At 49.2% G+C, this 13,461-nt stretch overlaps 1 protein-coding gene across 1 annotated transcript in view; it reads right to left on the bottom strand.

Annotated features, from left to right (window-relative positions):
* Positions 1 to 13,049, bottom strand: part of pard6a (par-6 family cell polarity regulator alpha) — a 42,579-nt gene extending 29,530 nt beyond the window's left edge. The window contains exons 1-2 of the mRNA XM_068739162.1: positions 12,981 to 13,049; positions 1,529 to 1,751 (exon numbers count right to left, since the gene is read on the bottom strand). Of these exons, the coding sequence (XP_068595263.1) occupies positions 1,529 to 1,751; positions 12,981 to 13,049 (292 nt within the window). The remainder of the gene's footprint in view (positions 1 to 1,528; positions 1,752 to 12,980) is intronic.
* Positions 13,050 to 13,461: the final 412 nt, after the last annotated feature.

The raw sequence follows: 13,461 nt of genomic DNA, 5'->3' as shown, positions 1-13,461 counted from the left end.
AGTACCACCATGTTAATCTGATTATATTAGCATTCATCTTTGATTTGGAACAATAGAGGCCTGTTGAGAAGCAGATTAGTATCCTTACATCATGCATTATGCACAGCAAAAGGCAGCGCACTGCAGTATATTTTGCATTAGCATCAGCAAAACCCTGAATGATACCCATTCATACTTGGTCACTTTTAGATTTTAGTTGTAACTAGTGCTATATCTTATTACTCTGACTTATCAGAAACACAACAAGCAGCTTCACAGTCTGTTATGTCTCCATGAAGTCTGCAGTGGAGTCACAGCCATTCGTCATACAACCTTGACCTGCAGTCTTTCTGCAGTGTTTGTTGTATAAAGCCATCAGCGGACAGATAAAGGCTCAGCCAAGTCGACAGGTGTGTCACAGGGAAGACACAAACACGTAGCATACAGACCAAACATTTCAGGGTGTACCATGAAAGCAGCTACAGTGGTACCTCAGCTTACGAATTTAATCCGTTCTGGGAGTAGCTTCGTAACGTGAAAACTTCGTAAGTAGAGACGCATTTTGAATGTAAATGCACTAATCCGTTCCAAGCCCCGCAAAAGTATTGTAACGGTTCATGTTTTAGGAGTGTTCATTATTCCTACGCTGCAGAGAGTCCGCAAAGGCATCCAGGGAGGAGGGGCGGTGTGTGTGTGGGGGTGCCGCGAGGAGGAGGAGGAGAACGGGAGAGCTGCGGGACGCAGCTCTCCCGTTCTCCTCCTCCTCCTCGCGGCACCCACACACACAGAGAGTTACCCGTCGTGTGCTTATTCCAGCGTCCGACGGACGCTACATTATGATATTTGTTTTAAATATTAATCTACCTGTTAGCTGTTACTTTTTGTCCTCTTTGTTTACTGGTCCTTTGCGGTGTTTTCTGCCTCGCGTTTCTTGAAAAACCGATCCAATGACGTCTGCTTTTGCCGGCTTTTGACAATCCGTCGGAAATGTGCGAGGCAGACGTCATCATAATGAGCAATAGCCCGACTTGTCAACACTTTTTCCGGGTGACACGAGGGGGACACGAATAGCGTGCTGGGATACACGCATACGCAACGGGTTGCCAGGCAGATTTTAGGCGATAGCCAATGGCAGAGCAGCTACGAGCAGCTATTTTTGACTTCGTAGCCTGAAACGCCTCCGTAACGAGAGGCAATATTTTCCCATTCAGATACTTCGTAACCTGAAACTTTCGGATGTAGGGACATTCGTAAGCTGAGGTACTACTGTATTTATCATACAGCACTGCCACACACACACACACGGCTCAGAACAAACCCATTCATCTTTCTGTTGAGAGAAAAAGACACGGACTGTGTGTGTTTATTGTTCAAATGACAGAGCGCCAGTGTGTAAAGAACAACTAGCACATGTCCGTTCAGGCAGCAAAGCAGTCAATACGTGTCTGATGAGAAGAGCACACAGGTAGGTAGAGCATCCAGCACTGAGCACTGAGCTATCAATGGCTAGGAGACAACAAATGCGCGCCCCCCCCCCCCCCCCCCTTACCTTTCTTGGTTATGATAATGCGGAGCAGTGGATTGGCTGACTTGACAGCTTTGTGGAAGTTGTCATCATTGTTGATTGGAAGGAGGTCTCCTTGGACATCGGCATAATCTAATAGCATGTCAACACCAGGAATGTGATGGATGGTTTGGATGAGTTGGTAGAACTCCGGGAAGCCACCCGGGCCATTCTTCTTTAGAGCAAAGCGACGATATTCTGCCTCGAACTGAAGATAAGGAACAAAAACAAAGATGTGAATAAATGTCACTGATATTTGCTTCACCATGAGAAATCTTATGCTCCCTAAAAACAAAAGAAACCTGACACCCCACTCACTTGTGACACCAGCGCTGGTACAAGCCGGATGTTACTTTCTACCCGATGGAAATAGTGTTCTCTTCATTTTAGCACTTAAGGGAGAGACACATCCAAGCTCAGTGTGTTAGTTGATAGTGGATTTGAAGAGTATTCTATTGGCCCAGAATTAATTAAGTTTAACCAACATTTCTTTATTGTATATTGTGATAAAGCAACATCTGAACAAACAAGTTTAGAACAGTGCAACAGCTGTATGACAGAAGCGATGGATCAGTCTTCATTTCCTGTTGTCATTGTCTGGGGCTGCCAATGAGGTTTCAGCTGTTCTCATCCGCTGCTTACGTTTCAAGATTCAAGATTCTTTATTGTCATTATGCTAACATAATAAAATAGTGTGAAGGCCCACGGCTTAAGGCACACAGAGGAACATAAACGAAAACCAAAACGCCATCTCATTCACAGAGTCTGGAGCTCCGGCCATCACGCACAATGTAGACATTACTGCATCCACTCGGTCCTCTAAAGACCTTCATCTCTACTCTTCATCACTCTAACCTGCCGAACATCTTTCCTGTCTCTACTCTTCATCACTCTAACCTGCTGAACATCCTTCCTGTATCTACTCTTCATCACTCTAACATGCTGAACATCCTTCCTGTCTCTACTCTTCATCACTAACATGCTGAACATCCTTCCTGTCTCTACTCTTCATCACTAACATGCTGAACATCCTTCCTGTCTCTACTCTTCATCACTCTAACATGCTGAACATCCTTCCTGTCTCTACTCTTCATCACTCTAACCTGCCGAACATCTTTCCTGTCTCTACTCTTCATCACTCTAACCTGCTGAACATCCTTCCTGTCTCTACTCTTCATCACTCTAACCTGCTGAACATCCTTCCTGTATCTACTCTTCATCACTCTAACATGCTGAACATCCTTCCTGTCTCTACTCTTCATCACTAACATGCTGAACATCCTTCCTGTCTCTACTCTTTATCACTAACATGCTGAACATCCTTCCTGTCTCTACTCTTCATCGCTCTAACATGCTGAACATCCTTCCTGTCTCTACTCTTCATCACTCTAACATGCTGAACATCCTTTCTGTCTCTACTCTTCATCACTAACATGCTGAACATCCTTCCTGTCTCTACTCTTCATCACTCTAACATGCTGAACATCCTTCCTGTCTCTACTCTTCATCACTCTAACATGCTGAACATCCTTCCTGTCTCTACTCTTCATCACTCTAACATGCTGAACATCCTTCCTGTCTCTACTCTTCATCACTCTAACATGCTGAACATCCTTCCTGTCTCTACTCTTCATCACTCTAACCTGCTGAACATCCTTCCTGTCTCTACTCTTCATCACTCTAACATGCTGAACATCCTTCCTGTCTCTACTCTTCATCACTCTAACATGCTGAACATCCTTCCTGTCTCTACTCTTCATCACTCTAACATGCTGAACATCCTTCCTGTCTCTACTCTTCATCACTCTAACATGCTGAACATCCTTCCTGTCTCTACTCTTCATCACTCTAACCTGCTGAACATCCTTCCTGTCTCTACTCTTCATCACTCTAACATGCTGGACATCCTTCCTGTCTCTCCTCTTCATCACTCTAACATGCTGAACATCCTTCCTGTCTCTACTCTTCATCACTAACATGCTGAACATCCTTCCTGTCTCTACTCTTCATCACTAACATGCTGAACATCCTTCCTGTCTCTACTCTTCATCACTCTAACATGCTGAACATCCTTTCTGTCTCTACTCTTCATCACTAACATGCTGAACATCCTTCCTGTCTCTACTCTTCATCACTCTAACATGCTGAACATCCTTTCTGTCTCTACTCTTCATCACTAACATGCTGAACATCCTTCCTGTCTCTACTCTTCATCACTCTAACATGCTGAACATCCTTCCTGTCTCTACTCTTCATCACTAACATGCTGAACATCCTTCCTGTCTCTACTCTTCATCACTCTAACATGCTGAACATCATTCCTGTCTCTCCTCTTCATCACTCTAACATGCTGAACATCCTTCCTGTCTCTCCTCTTCATCACTCTAACATGCTGAACATCCTTCCTGTCTCTACTCTTCATCACTCTAACATGCTGAACATCCTTCCTGTCTCTCCTCTTCATCACTCTAACATGCTGAACATCCTTCCTGTCTCTCCTCTTCATCACTCTAACATGCTGAACATCCTTCCTGTCTCTACTCTTCATCACTCTAACATGCTGAACATCCTTCCTGTCTCTACTCTTCATCACTAACATGCTGAACATCCTTCCTGTCTCTACTCTTCATCACTCTAACATGCTGAACATCATTCCTGTCTCTCCTCTTCATCACTCTAACATGCTGAACATCCTTCCTGTCTCTCCTCTTCATCACTCTAACATGCTGAACATCCTTCCTGTCTCTCCTCTTCATCACTCTAACATGCTGAACATCCTTCCTGTCTCTCCTCTTCATCACTCTAACATGCTGAACATCCTTCCTGTCTCTACTCTTCATCACTCTAACATGCTGAACATCATTCCTGTCTCTCCTCTTCATCACTCTAACATGCTGAACATCCTTCCTGTCTCTCCTCTTCATCACTCTAACATGCTGAACATCCTTCCTGTCTCTACTCTTCATCACTCTAACATGCTGAACATCCTTCCTGTCTCTACTCTTCATCACTCTAACATGCTGAACATCCTTCCTGTCTCTACTCTTCATCACTAACATGCTGAACATCCTTCCTGTCTCTACTCTTCATCACTCTAACATGCTGAACATCCTTTCTGTCTCTACTCTTCATCACTAACATGCTGAACATCCTTCCTGTCTCTACTCTTCATCACTCTAACATGCTGAACATCCTTTCTGTCTCTACTCTTCATCACTAACATGCTGAACATCCTTCCTGTCTCTACTCTTCATCACTCTAACATGCTGAACATCCTTCCTGTCTCTACTCTTCATCACTAACATGCTGAACATCCTTCCTGTCTCTACTCTTCATCACTCTAACATGCTGAACATCATTCCTGTCTCTCCTCTTCATCACTCTAACATGCTGAACATCCTTCCTGTCTCTCCTCTTCATCACTCTAACATGCTGAACATCCTTCCTGTCTCTACTCTTCATCACTCTAACATGCTGAACATCCTTCCTGTCTCTCCTCTTCATCACTCTAACATGCTGAACATCCTTCCTGTCTCTCCTCTTCATCACTCTAACATGCTGAACATCCTTCCTGTCTCTCCTCTTCATCACTCTAACATGCTGAACATCCTTCCTGTCTCTCCTCTTCATCACTCTAACATGCTGAACATCCTTCCCGAGAACAAGCTCTTCCGGTATTTCTGGAGATTCACCAGGAAGGAAATGTTCTCTAGCGTTCTCAAGGCTGAGCTTTATTAAAGGCTTCAGAGAACCAGTTATCTTCATCAATGTCTGCCGGGGTTTAGCTAAACACACTGTTTGACGAGAATGCAAATTGATAAAAAGTGTTTCACGGAGGACAATCACAATTGGCCGAGGGTCATGCAGGTCACCAGCCAAATTGTTGGAACATAGGGGTTTCTGAACAATGTCGTTATCCCATCTCACCTCTTCCCTGAAAGCCACACAGCTCTCTTCGTTCTTCCGCCTCCAACACTTTGTCCTCTGCTCTGCTCTGCCTTCGTCCTCTTCCTCTTCTTTTTGTTAATATTGGATGCTGCTATTCGGGGATTTGTGCAATTAATAATTGTGTATATATTCCAGGAAAAGTTTTGCGTTGAATGAATGTGTGTCTGTTTTAGTGACTGTTTGTTGTGAGCCTCAAGCTGGGACCTCAGTGCGGTTTTTTGTTCTTTCATGCGAGAGTTGCAGTGACAATAAACATTTCCTGATTCTTGATTTTTGATTCTTGATTCTTCACCACTAGAGTCATCTTACAAACCACCAGCCTATGCTGGCTGGCTCCTCTCTCTCCTACCACGACCTCACAGTCACCAACTCACCTCCTACCTGTGGAGCGTAAGAACTTCTCCTTCTCCTCTAACTCACCTCCTACCTGTGGAGCGTAAGAACTTCTCCTTCTCCTCTAACTCACCTCCTACCTGTGGAGCGTAAGAACTTCTCCTTCTCCTAACTCACCTCCTACCTGTGGAGCGTAAGAACTTCTCCTTCTCCTCTAACTCACCTCCTACCTGTGGAGTGTAAGAACTTCTCCTTCTCCTCTAACTCACCTCCTACCTGTGGAGCGTAAGAACTTCTCCTTCTCCTCTAACTCACCTCCTACCTGTGGAGCGTAAGAACTTCTCCTTCTCCTCTAACTCACCTCCTACCTGTGGAGCGTAAGAACTTCTCCTTCTCCTCTAACTCACCTCCTACCTGTGGAGCGTAAGAACTTCTCCTTCTCCTCTAACTCACCTCCTACCTGTGGAGCGTAAGAACTTCTCCTTCTCCTCTAACTCACCTCCTACCTGTGGAGCGTAAGAACTTCTTCTTCTCCTCTAACTCACCTCCTACATGTGGAGCGTAAGAACTTCTCCTTCTCCTCTAGAACACTCCGCACCAACTCCTCCTTCAAGATAACTCCTCCTCCATTCCTCTTTCCTCTCCTCCGTTATAAACAACTTGAATCCTGCTCCTCAGCTTCTAGCCTTGCTTCCTTTCCTCCTGGTCTCCTGGACACACATCCACCTTCCTCCTCCTCATCATCATGTCCACCAGCTCTCTAGCTTTTCCCATCATCGTCCCAACATTCAAAGTCCCTTCTCTCAGTCCTAAACTCTTCCATTCCCTCTTCTCTCGCTGCTGATGCACTCGTCTTCCTCCTCTTCAGCATCTCTGTCTTCAACCCACCGTAATCCAATTTCAAGCAGCGGCTCGTGGGTTAACAACGCTGCTGGCGGTCATTGTTAACCCGGCCTCGACCGATCCGGTATCACTTTCTTATTTACTTTGATTTGCATGTTCAATTTGGCAAATTTTTACGTCAGATGCAATTCCTGATGCAACTCTCTGCATTTATCCGGGCTTGAGACCGGCACAAGGGAGAAACTGCCAATGCTACGTCAGCTACGTTAGCTCCTGCTAACTGCACTAGCCGTGCTACCCATGAGGCTGCACACTGTTTTGCAGATAAATAAATAACAGCAGTATTGGACAATGGGATGCTATGACACATTCCCAATCGCTCACAGCAGATCAGAGAAATGTTTCCTGGTTGCATGTACTTTCTGTGGTACACGGTTCATGCATTAATCTGTAAAGCTATGCTATCGCATTGTAGTTGCTCCATAAAACACGAGCATGCGATTGTTCTGGGGGAAATAAACAGTCTTTGCCATGTCTCAGACACAAAGGCACAGCAAAGGCACAAAGGTCAGATGACTTTCGGCATGTTTTCCACAGTTCCACAATGTTTGGAAGCTGGCCATGTGTCAATTTACTATTTTTCCAGATTCCATCTAATTCACATTGACCTCTACTAATGTGCCACCACTGCAGGTGTCCAGGAGGTATCTCAATCAGCATCTGACTCCTCTGGATGGGATGGAACAGCAACCGCTTGTATCCAAGGGCAAAATGGGTTAGGGTTAGGGTTGACCATTTCTGAACCATTTTATAAATTGATGTGTTGGTTCATTTATCTGATAGTTTGTAGGATTACTGAAATCATTTAGGGCATAAGTCATATCCTGGATCTGATCATCCACAATTATTACATTTATAGGATCACAGACAATTCACTAATATGAGATGAGAAATCAAAATGATCCAGACTGACCTGAGATCAGGATAGGGGCTAAAACTGATTCAGTTATGAGTCAAATTTGTCTCAAGTTCTGATCTGCATCCTGAAGGTAACTTCCATCAGGGAAACGTCGTTCTTCTACAATAACTATCAGAATAATAATGAGTCCAAAGTCATCCAGATTCTAAATCAGAGCACAATTCCCACAATTAGACCTCCTCTTACCTGGTGTTTAAACCCTAAGCCCAGCCTTGAGCCCCGCCGCCCACAGCCTGCTAACCCTAACCCTAACCCTTACACCTGAATGACATGCACGCAGGAGACGGGCCCGGAAACAAAGCCGAGAGGGGGGCGACAGGCGATCTAAACCAGGCGGTCTAAAACTGGCGGTCTAAACCAGGCGGTCAGGGGCGACAGTGGCGCGGTGGTTGAGAGGGTTGTCCTACGACCGAGAGGTTGGCGGTTCGATCCCCGGCTCAGGCGCATGTACACTGTCGTTGTGTCCTTAGGCAAGACACTTCATCCGCATTGCCCGGGCGCATGCGCACGCTGCAACCGGCAGCAGTTCAAACTGCTGTAAGCCAAATTGCCCTCCAAGGGACAGATTAATATTGTATTGTATTGTCTAAGCCAGGGGGTCGAAACCAGGTGGTCTAAGACTGGCGGTCTAAAACAGGCGGTCTAAGCCAGGCGGTCTAAACCAGGCAGTCTAAGACTGGCGGTCTAAACCAGGCGGTCTAAGACTGATGGTCTAAGCCAGGGGGTCGAAACCAGGTGGTCTAAACCAGGCGGTCTAAGACTGGCGGTCTAAACCAGGCGGTCTAAGCCAGGGGGTTGAAACCAGGTGGTCTAAGACTGGCGGTCTAAAACAGGCGGTCTAAGCCAGGCGGTCTAAGCCAGGCGGTCTAAAACAGGCGGTCTAAGACAGGTGGTCTAAACCAGGCGGTCTAAGACAGGTGGTCTAAACCAGGCAGTCTAAGACAGGCGGTCTAACCCAGGAAGTCTAAGACAGGCGGTCTAAGCCAGGTGGTCTAAACCAGGCGGTCTAAACCAGGCGGTCTAAAACAGGCGGTCTAAACCAGGCGGTCTAAGACAGGCGGTCTAAGACAGGCGGTCTAAGCCAGGCGGTCTAAAACAGGCGGTCTAAAACAGGCGGTCTAAGACAGGTGGTCTAAACCAGGCGGTCTAAGACTGGCGGTCTAAACCAGGCGGTCTAAGCCAGGGGGTCGAAACCAGGTGGTCTAAGACTGGCGGTCTAAAACAGGCGGTCTAAGCCAGGCGGTCTAAGCCAGGCGGTCTAAAACAGGCGGTCTAAGACAGGTGGTCTAAACCAGGCGGTCTAAGACAGGCGGTCTAACCCAGGAAGTCTAAGACAGGCGGTCTAAACCAGGCAGTCTAAACCAGGCGGTCTAACCCAGACGGTCTAAAACAGGCGGTCTAAACCAGGCGGTCTAAGACAGGCGGTCTAAGCCAGGCGGTCTAAGCCAGGCGGTCTAAAACAGGCGGTCTAAACCAGGCGGTCTAAGACAGATGGTCTAAACCAGGCGGTCTAAGACAGGTGGTCTAAACCAGGCAGTCTAAGACAGGCGGTCTAACCCAGGAAGTCTAAGACAGGCGGTCTAAACCAGGCGGTCAAACCCCGGCGGTCTAAGACAGGCAGTCTAAACCAGGCGGTCTAACCTAGGAAGTCTAAGACAGGCGGTCTAAACCAGGCGGTCTAAACCAGGCGGTCTAAGACAGGCGGTCTAAGCCAGGCGGTCTAACCCAGGCAGTCTAAGACAGGCGGTCTAAACCAGGCGGTCTAACCCAGGCGGTCTAACCCAGGTGGTCTAAGACAGGCGGTCTAAACCAGGCGGTCTAACCCAGGCAGTCTAAGACAGGCGGTCTATGACAGGTGGTCTAAGCCAGGGGGTCGAAACCAGGTGGTCTAAACCAGGCGGTCTAAGACTGGCAGTCTAAACCAGGCGGTCTAAATCAGGCGGTCTAAACCAGGCGGTCTAAGACAGGCAGTCTAAACCAGGCGGTCTAAGACAGGCGGTCTAAACCAGGCGGTCTAAATCAGGAAGTCTAAGACAGGCGGTCTAAGCCAGGTGGTCTAAACCAGGCGGTCTAAAACAGGCGGTCTAAACCAGGCGGTCTAAGACAGGCGGTCTAAGCCAGGCGGTCTAAGCCAGGCGGTCTAAAACAGGCGGTCTAAAACAGGCGGTCTAAGACAGGTGGTCTAAACCAGGCGGTCTAAGACAGGTGGTCTAAACCAGGCAGTCTAAGACAGGCGGTCTAACCCAGGAAGTCTAAGACAGGCGGTCTAAACCAGGCAGTCTAAACCAGGCGGTCTAACCCAGGCGGTCTAAAACAGGCGGTCTAAACCAGGCGGTCTAAGACAGGCGGTCTAAGCCAGGCGGTCTAAGCCAGGCGGTCTAAAACAGGCGGTCTAAACCAGGCGGTCTAAGACAGGTGGTCTAAACCAGGCAGTCTAAGACAGGCGGTCTAACCCAGGAAGTCTAAGCCAGGCGGTCTAAACCAGGCAGTCTAAGACTGGCGGTCTAAACCAGGCGGTCTAAGACTGATGGTCTAAGCCAGGGGGTCGAAACCAGGTGGTCTAAACCAGGCGGTCTAAGACTGGCGGTCTAAACCAGGCGGTCTAAGCCAGGGGGTCGAAACCAGGTGGTCTAAGACTGGCGGTCTAAAACAGGCGGTCTAAGCCAGGCGGTCTAAGCCAGGCGGTCTAAAATAGGCGGTCTAAGACAGGTGGTCTAAACCAGGCGGTCTAAGACAGGTGGTCTAAACCAGGCAGTCTAAGACAGGCGGTCTAACCCAGGAAGTCTAAGACAGGCGGTCTAAGCCAGGTGGTCTAAACCAGGCGGTCTAAAACAGGCGGTCTAAACCAGGCGGTCTAAGACAGGCGGTCTAAGACAGGCGGTCTAAGCCAGGCGGTCTAAAACAGGCGGTCTAAAACAGGCGGTCTAAGACAGGTGGTCTAAACCAGGCGGTCTAAGACAGGTGGTCTAAACCAGGCAGTCTAAGACAGGCGGTCTAACCCAGGAAGTCTAAGACAGGCGGTCTAAACCAGGCAGTCTAAACCAGGCGGTCTAACCCAGGCGGTCTAAAACAGGCGGTCTAAACCAGGCGGTCTAAGACAGGCGGTCTAAGCCAGGCGGTCTAAGCCAGGCGGTCTATAACAGGCGGTCTAAACCAGGCGGTCTAAGACAGGTGGTCTAAACCAGGCGGTCTAAGACAGGTGGTCTAAACCAGGCAGTCTAAGACAGGCGGTCTAACCCAGGAAGTCTAAGACAGGCGGTCTAAACCAGGCGGTCAAACCCCGGCGGTCTAAGACAGGCAGTCTAAACCAGGCGGTCTAACCTAGGAAGTCTAAGACAGGCGGTCTAAACCAGGCGGTCTAAACCAGGCGGTCTAAGACAGGCGGTCTAAGCCAGGCGGTCTAACCCAGGCAGTCTAAGACAGGCGGTCTAAACCAGGCGGTCTAACCCAGGCGGTCTAACGCAGGTGGTCTAAGACAGGCGGTCTAAACCAGGCGGTCTAACCCAGGCAGTCTAAGACAGGCGGTCTATGACAGGTGGTCTAAGCCAGGGGGTCGAAACCAGGTGGTCTAAACCAGGCGGTCTAAGACTGGCAGTCTAAACCAGGCGGTCTAAATCAGGCGGTCTAAACCAGGCGGTCTAAGACAGGCAGTCTAAACCAGGCGGTCTAAGACAGGCGGTCTAAACCAGGCGGTCTAAATCAGGAAGTCTAAGACAGGCGGTCTAAGCCAGGTGGTCTAAACCAGGCGGTCTAAAACAGGCGGTCTAAACCAGGCGGTCTAAGACAGGCGGTCTAAGCCAGGCGGTCTAAGCCAGGCGGTCTAAAACAGGCGGTCTAAAACAGGCGGTCTAAGACAGGTGGTCTAAACCAGGCGGTCTAAGACAGGTGGTCTAAACCAGGCAGTCTAAGACAGGCGGTCTAACCCAGGAAGTCTAAGACAGGTGGTCTAAACCAGGCAGTCTAAACCAGGCGGTCTAACCCAGGCGGTCTAAAACAGGCGGTCTAAACCAGGCGGTCTAAGACAGGCGGTCTAAGCCAGGCGGTCTAAGCCAGGCGGTCTAAAACAGGCGGTCTAAACCAGGCGGTCTAAGACAGGTGGTCTAAACCAGGCAGTCTAAGACAGGCGGTCTAACCCAGGAAGTCTAAGACAGGCGGTCTAAACCAGGCGGTCTAAACCAGGCGGTCAAACCCCGGCGGTCTAAGACAGGCAGTCTAAACCAGGCGGTCTAACCTAGGAAGTCTAAGACAGGCGGTCTAAACCAGGCGGTCTAAACCAGGCGGTCTAAGACAGGCGGTCTAACCCAGGCAGTCTAAGACAGGCGGTCTAAACCAGGCGGTCTAACCCAGGCGGTCTAACCCAGGTGGTCTAAGACAGGCGGTCTAAACCAGGCGGTTTAACCCAGGCAGTCTAAGACAGGCGGTCTATGACAGGTGGTCTAAGCCAGGGGGTCGAAACCAGGTGGTCTAAACCAGGCGGTCTAAGACTGGCGGTCTAAATCAGGCGGTCTAAACCAGGCGGTCTAAATCAGGAAGTCTAAGTCAGGCGGTCTAAGCCAGGCAGTCTAAGACAGGCGGTCGAAACCAGGCGGTCAAAACCAGGCGGTCTAATACTGGCGGGCTAAGCCAGGCGGTCTAAGACAGGCGGTCTAAGCCAGGCGGTCGAAACCAGGCGGTCGAAACCAGGCGGTCTAAACCAGGCGGTCTAAGACAGGCGGTCTAAGACTGGCGGTCTAAACCAGGCGGTCTAAACCAGGCGGTCTAACCCAGGCGGTCTAACCCAGGCGGTCTAAGACAGGCGGTCTAAACCAGGCGGTCTAAGACAGGCGGTCTAAGCCAGACTGTCTAAATCAGGCAGTCTAAATCAGGCAGTCTAAGACAGGCGGTCTAACCCAGGAAGTCTAAGACAGGCGGTCTAAGCCAGGCTGTCTAAATCAGGCAGTCTAAGACAGGCGGTCTAAACCAGGCGGTCTAACCCAGGAAGTCTAAGACAGGCGGTCTAAACCAGGCGGTCTAAACCAGGCGGTCTAAGACAGGCGGTCTAAGACAGGCAGTCTAAACCAGGCGGTCTAACCCAGGAAGTCTAAGACAGGCGGTCTAAACCAGGCGGTCTAACCCAGGCGGTCTAACCCAGGCGGTCTAAGACAGGCAGTCTAAATCAGGCGGTCTAACCCAGGAAGTCTAAGACAGGCGGTCTAACCCAGGCGGTCTAACCCAGGCGGTCTAACCCAGGCGGTCTAAGACAGGCGGTCTAACCCAGGTGGTCTAACGTTTGTTGTCGCGCTCATGAGATTACACGGTTACACATTAGGCTGGGGGGGGACAGCGTGCACTCACTTTGCTCTTGACCTCCACCGCGACGTCGGTGGGTTTTAAGGGCGTCCGGTTGTTCTGCTGCCATGACATTGTGCTCCCGTTTGGCTGCAGATAAAACCATCGACCGGAATGAAGCTTGTTGTTTCCTCCACTGTCCACAGGCTATTTAAAAAACACACACGAAGCAGACCGGGGGAGGGGGGGTCAACTCTCAGTTCTTATTCCTGCGACACAGCAGGGACGAGTGCCGTTCTGTGTCGGAGCGCACACACACACACACACACACACGGGCTCACGACAGCTGGAATCCGGTGCATCGAGTGTGGGAGTGGAGGCGCCTGTGAAACTGGTCCTCCATCTCCTCCTCCAACCTGATGAGATGGGAGGATACGGTGGAGGGGCGGGGCGGAGCAGCCAGACCACAACACCGGATGGACGGGGAGAAAAATAATTCTAAAACCATTAAAATAAATTACTATAAAATGACGCCTTAATTCAACGT

Source organism: Brachionichthys hirsutus, chromosome 5 (genome assembly GCF_040956055.1).
Source record: "Brachionichthys hirsutus isolate HB-005 chromosome 5, CSIRO-AGI_Bhir_v1, whole genome shotgun sequence".
In the NCBI taxonomy this organism is placed as follows: domain Eukaryota; kingdom Metazoa; phylum Chordata; class Actinopteri; order Lophiiformes; family Brachionichthyidae; genus Brachionichthys; species Brachionichthys hirsutus.
The sequence above is the reverse complement of the archived record's forward strand: the minus strand, read 5'-3'. Positions and strand labels throughout refer to the sequence as shown.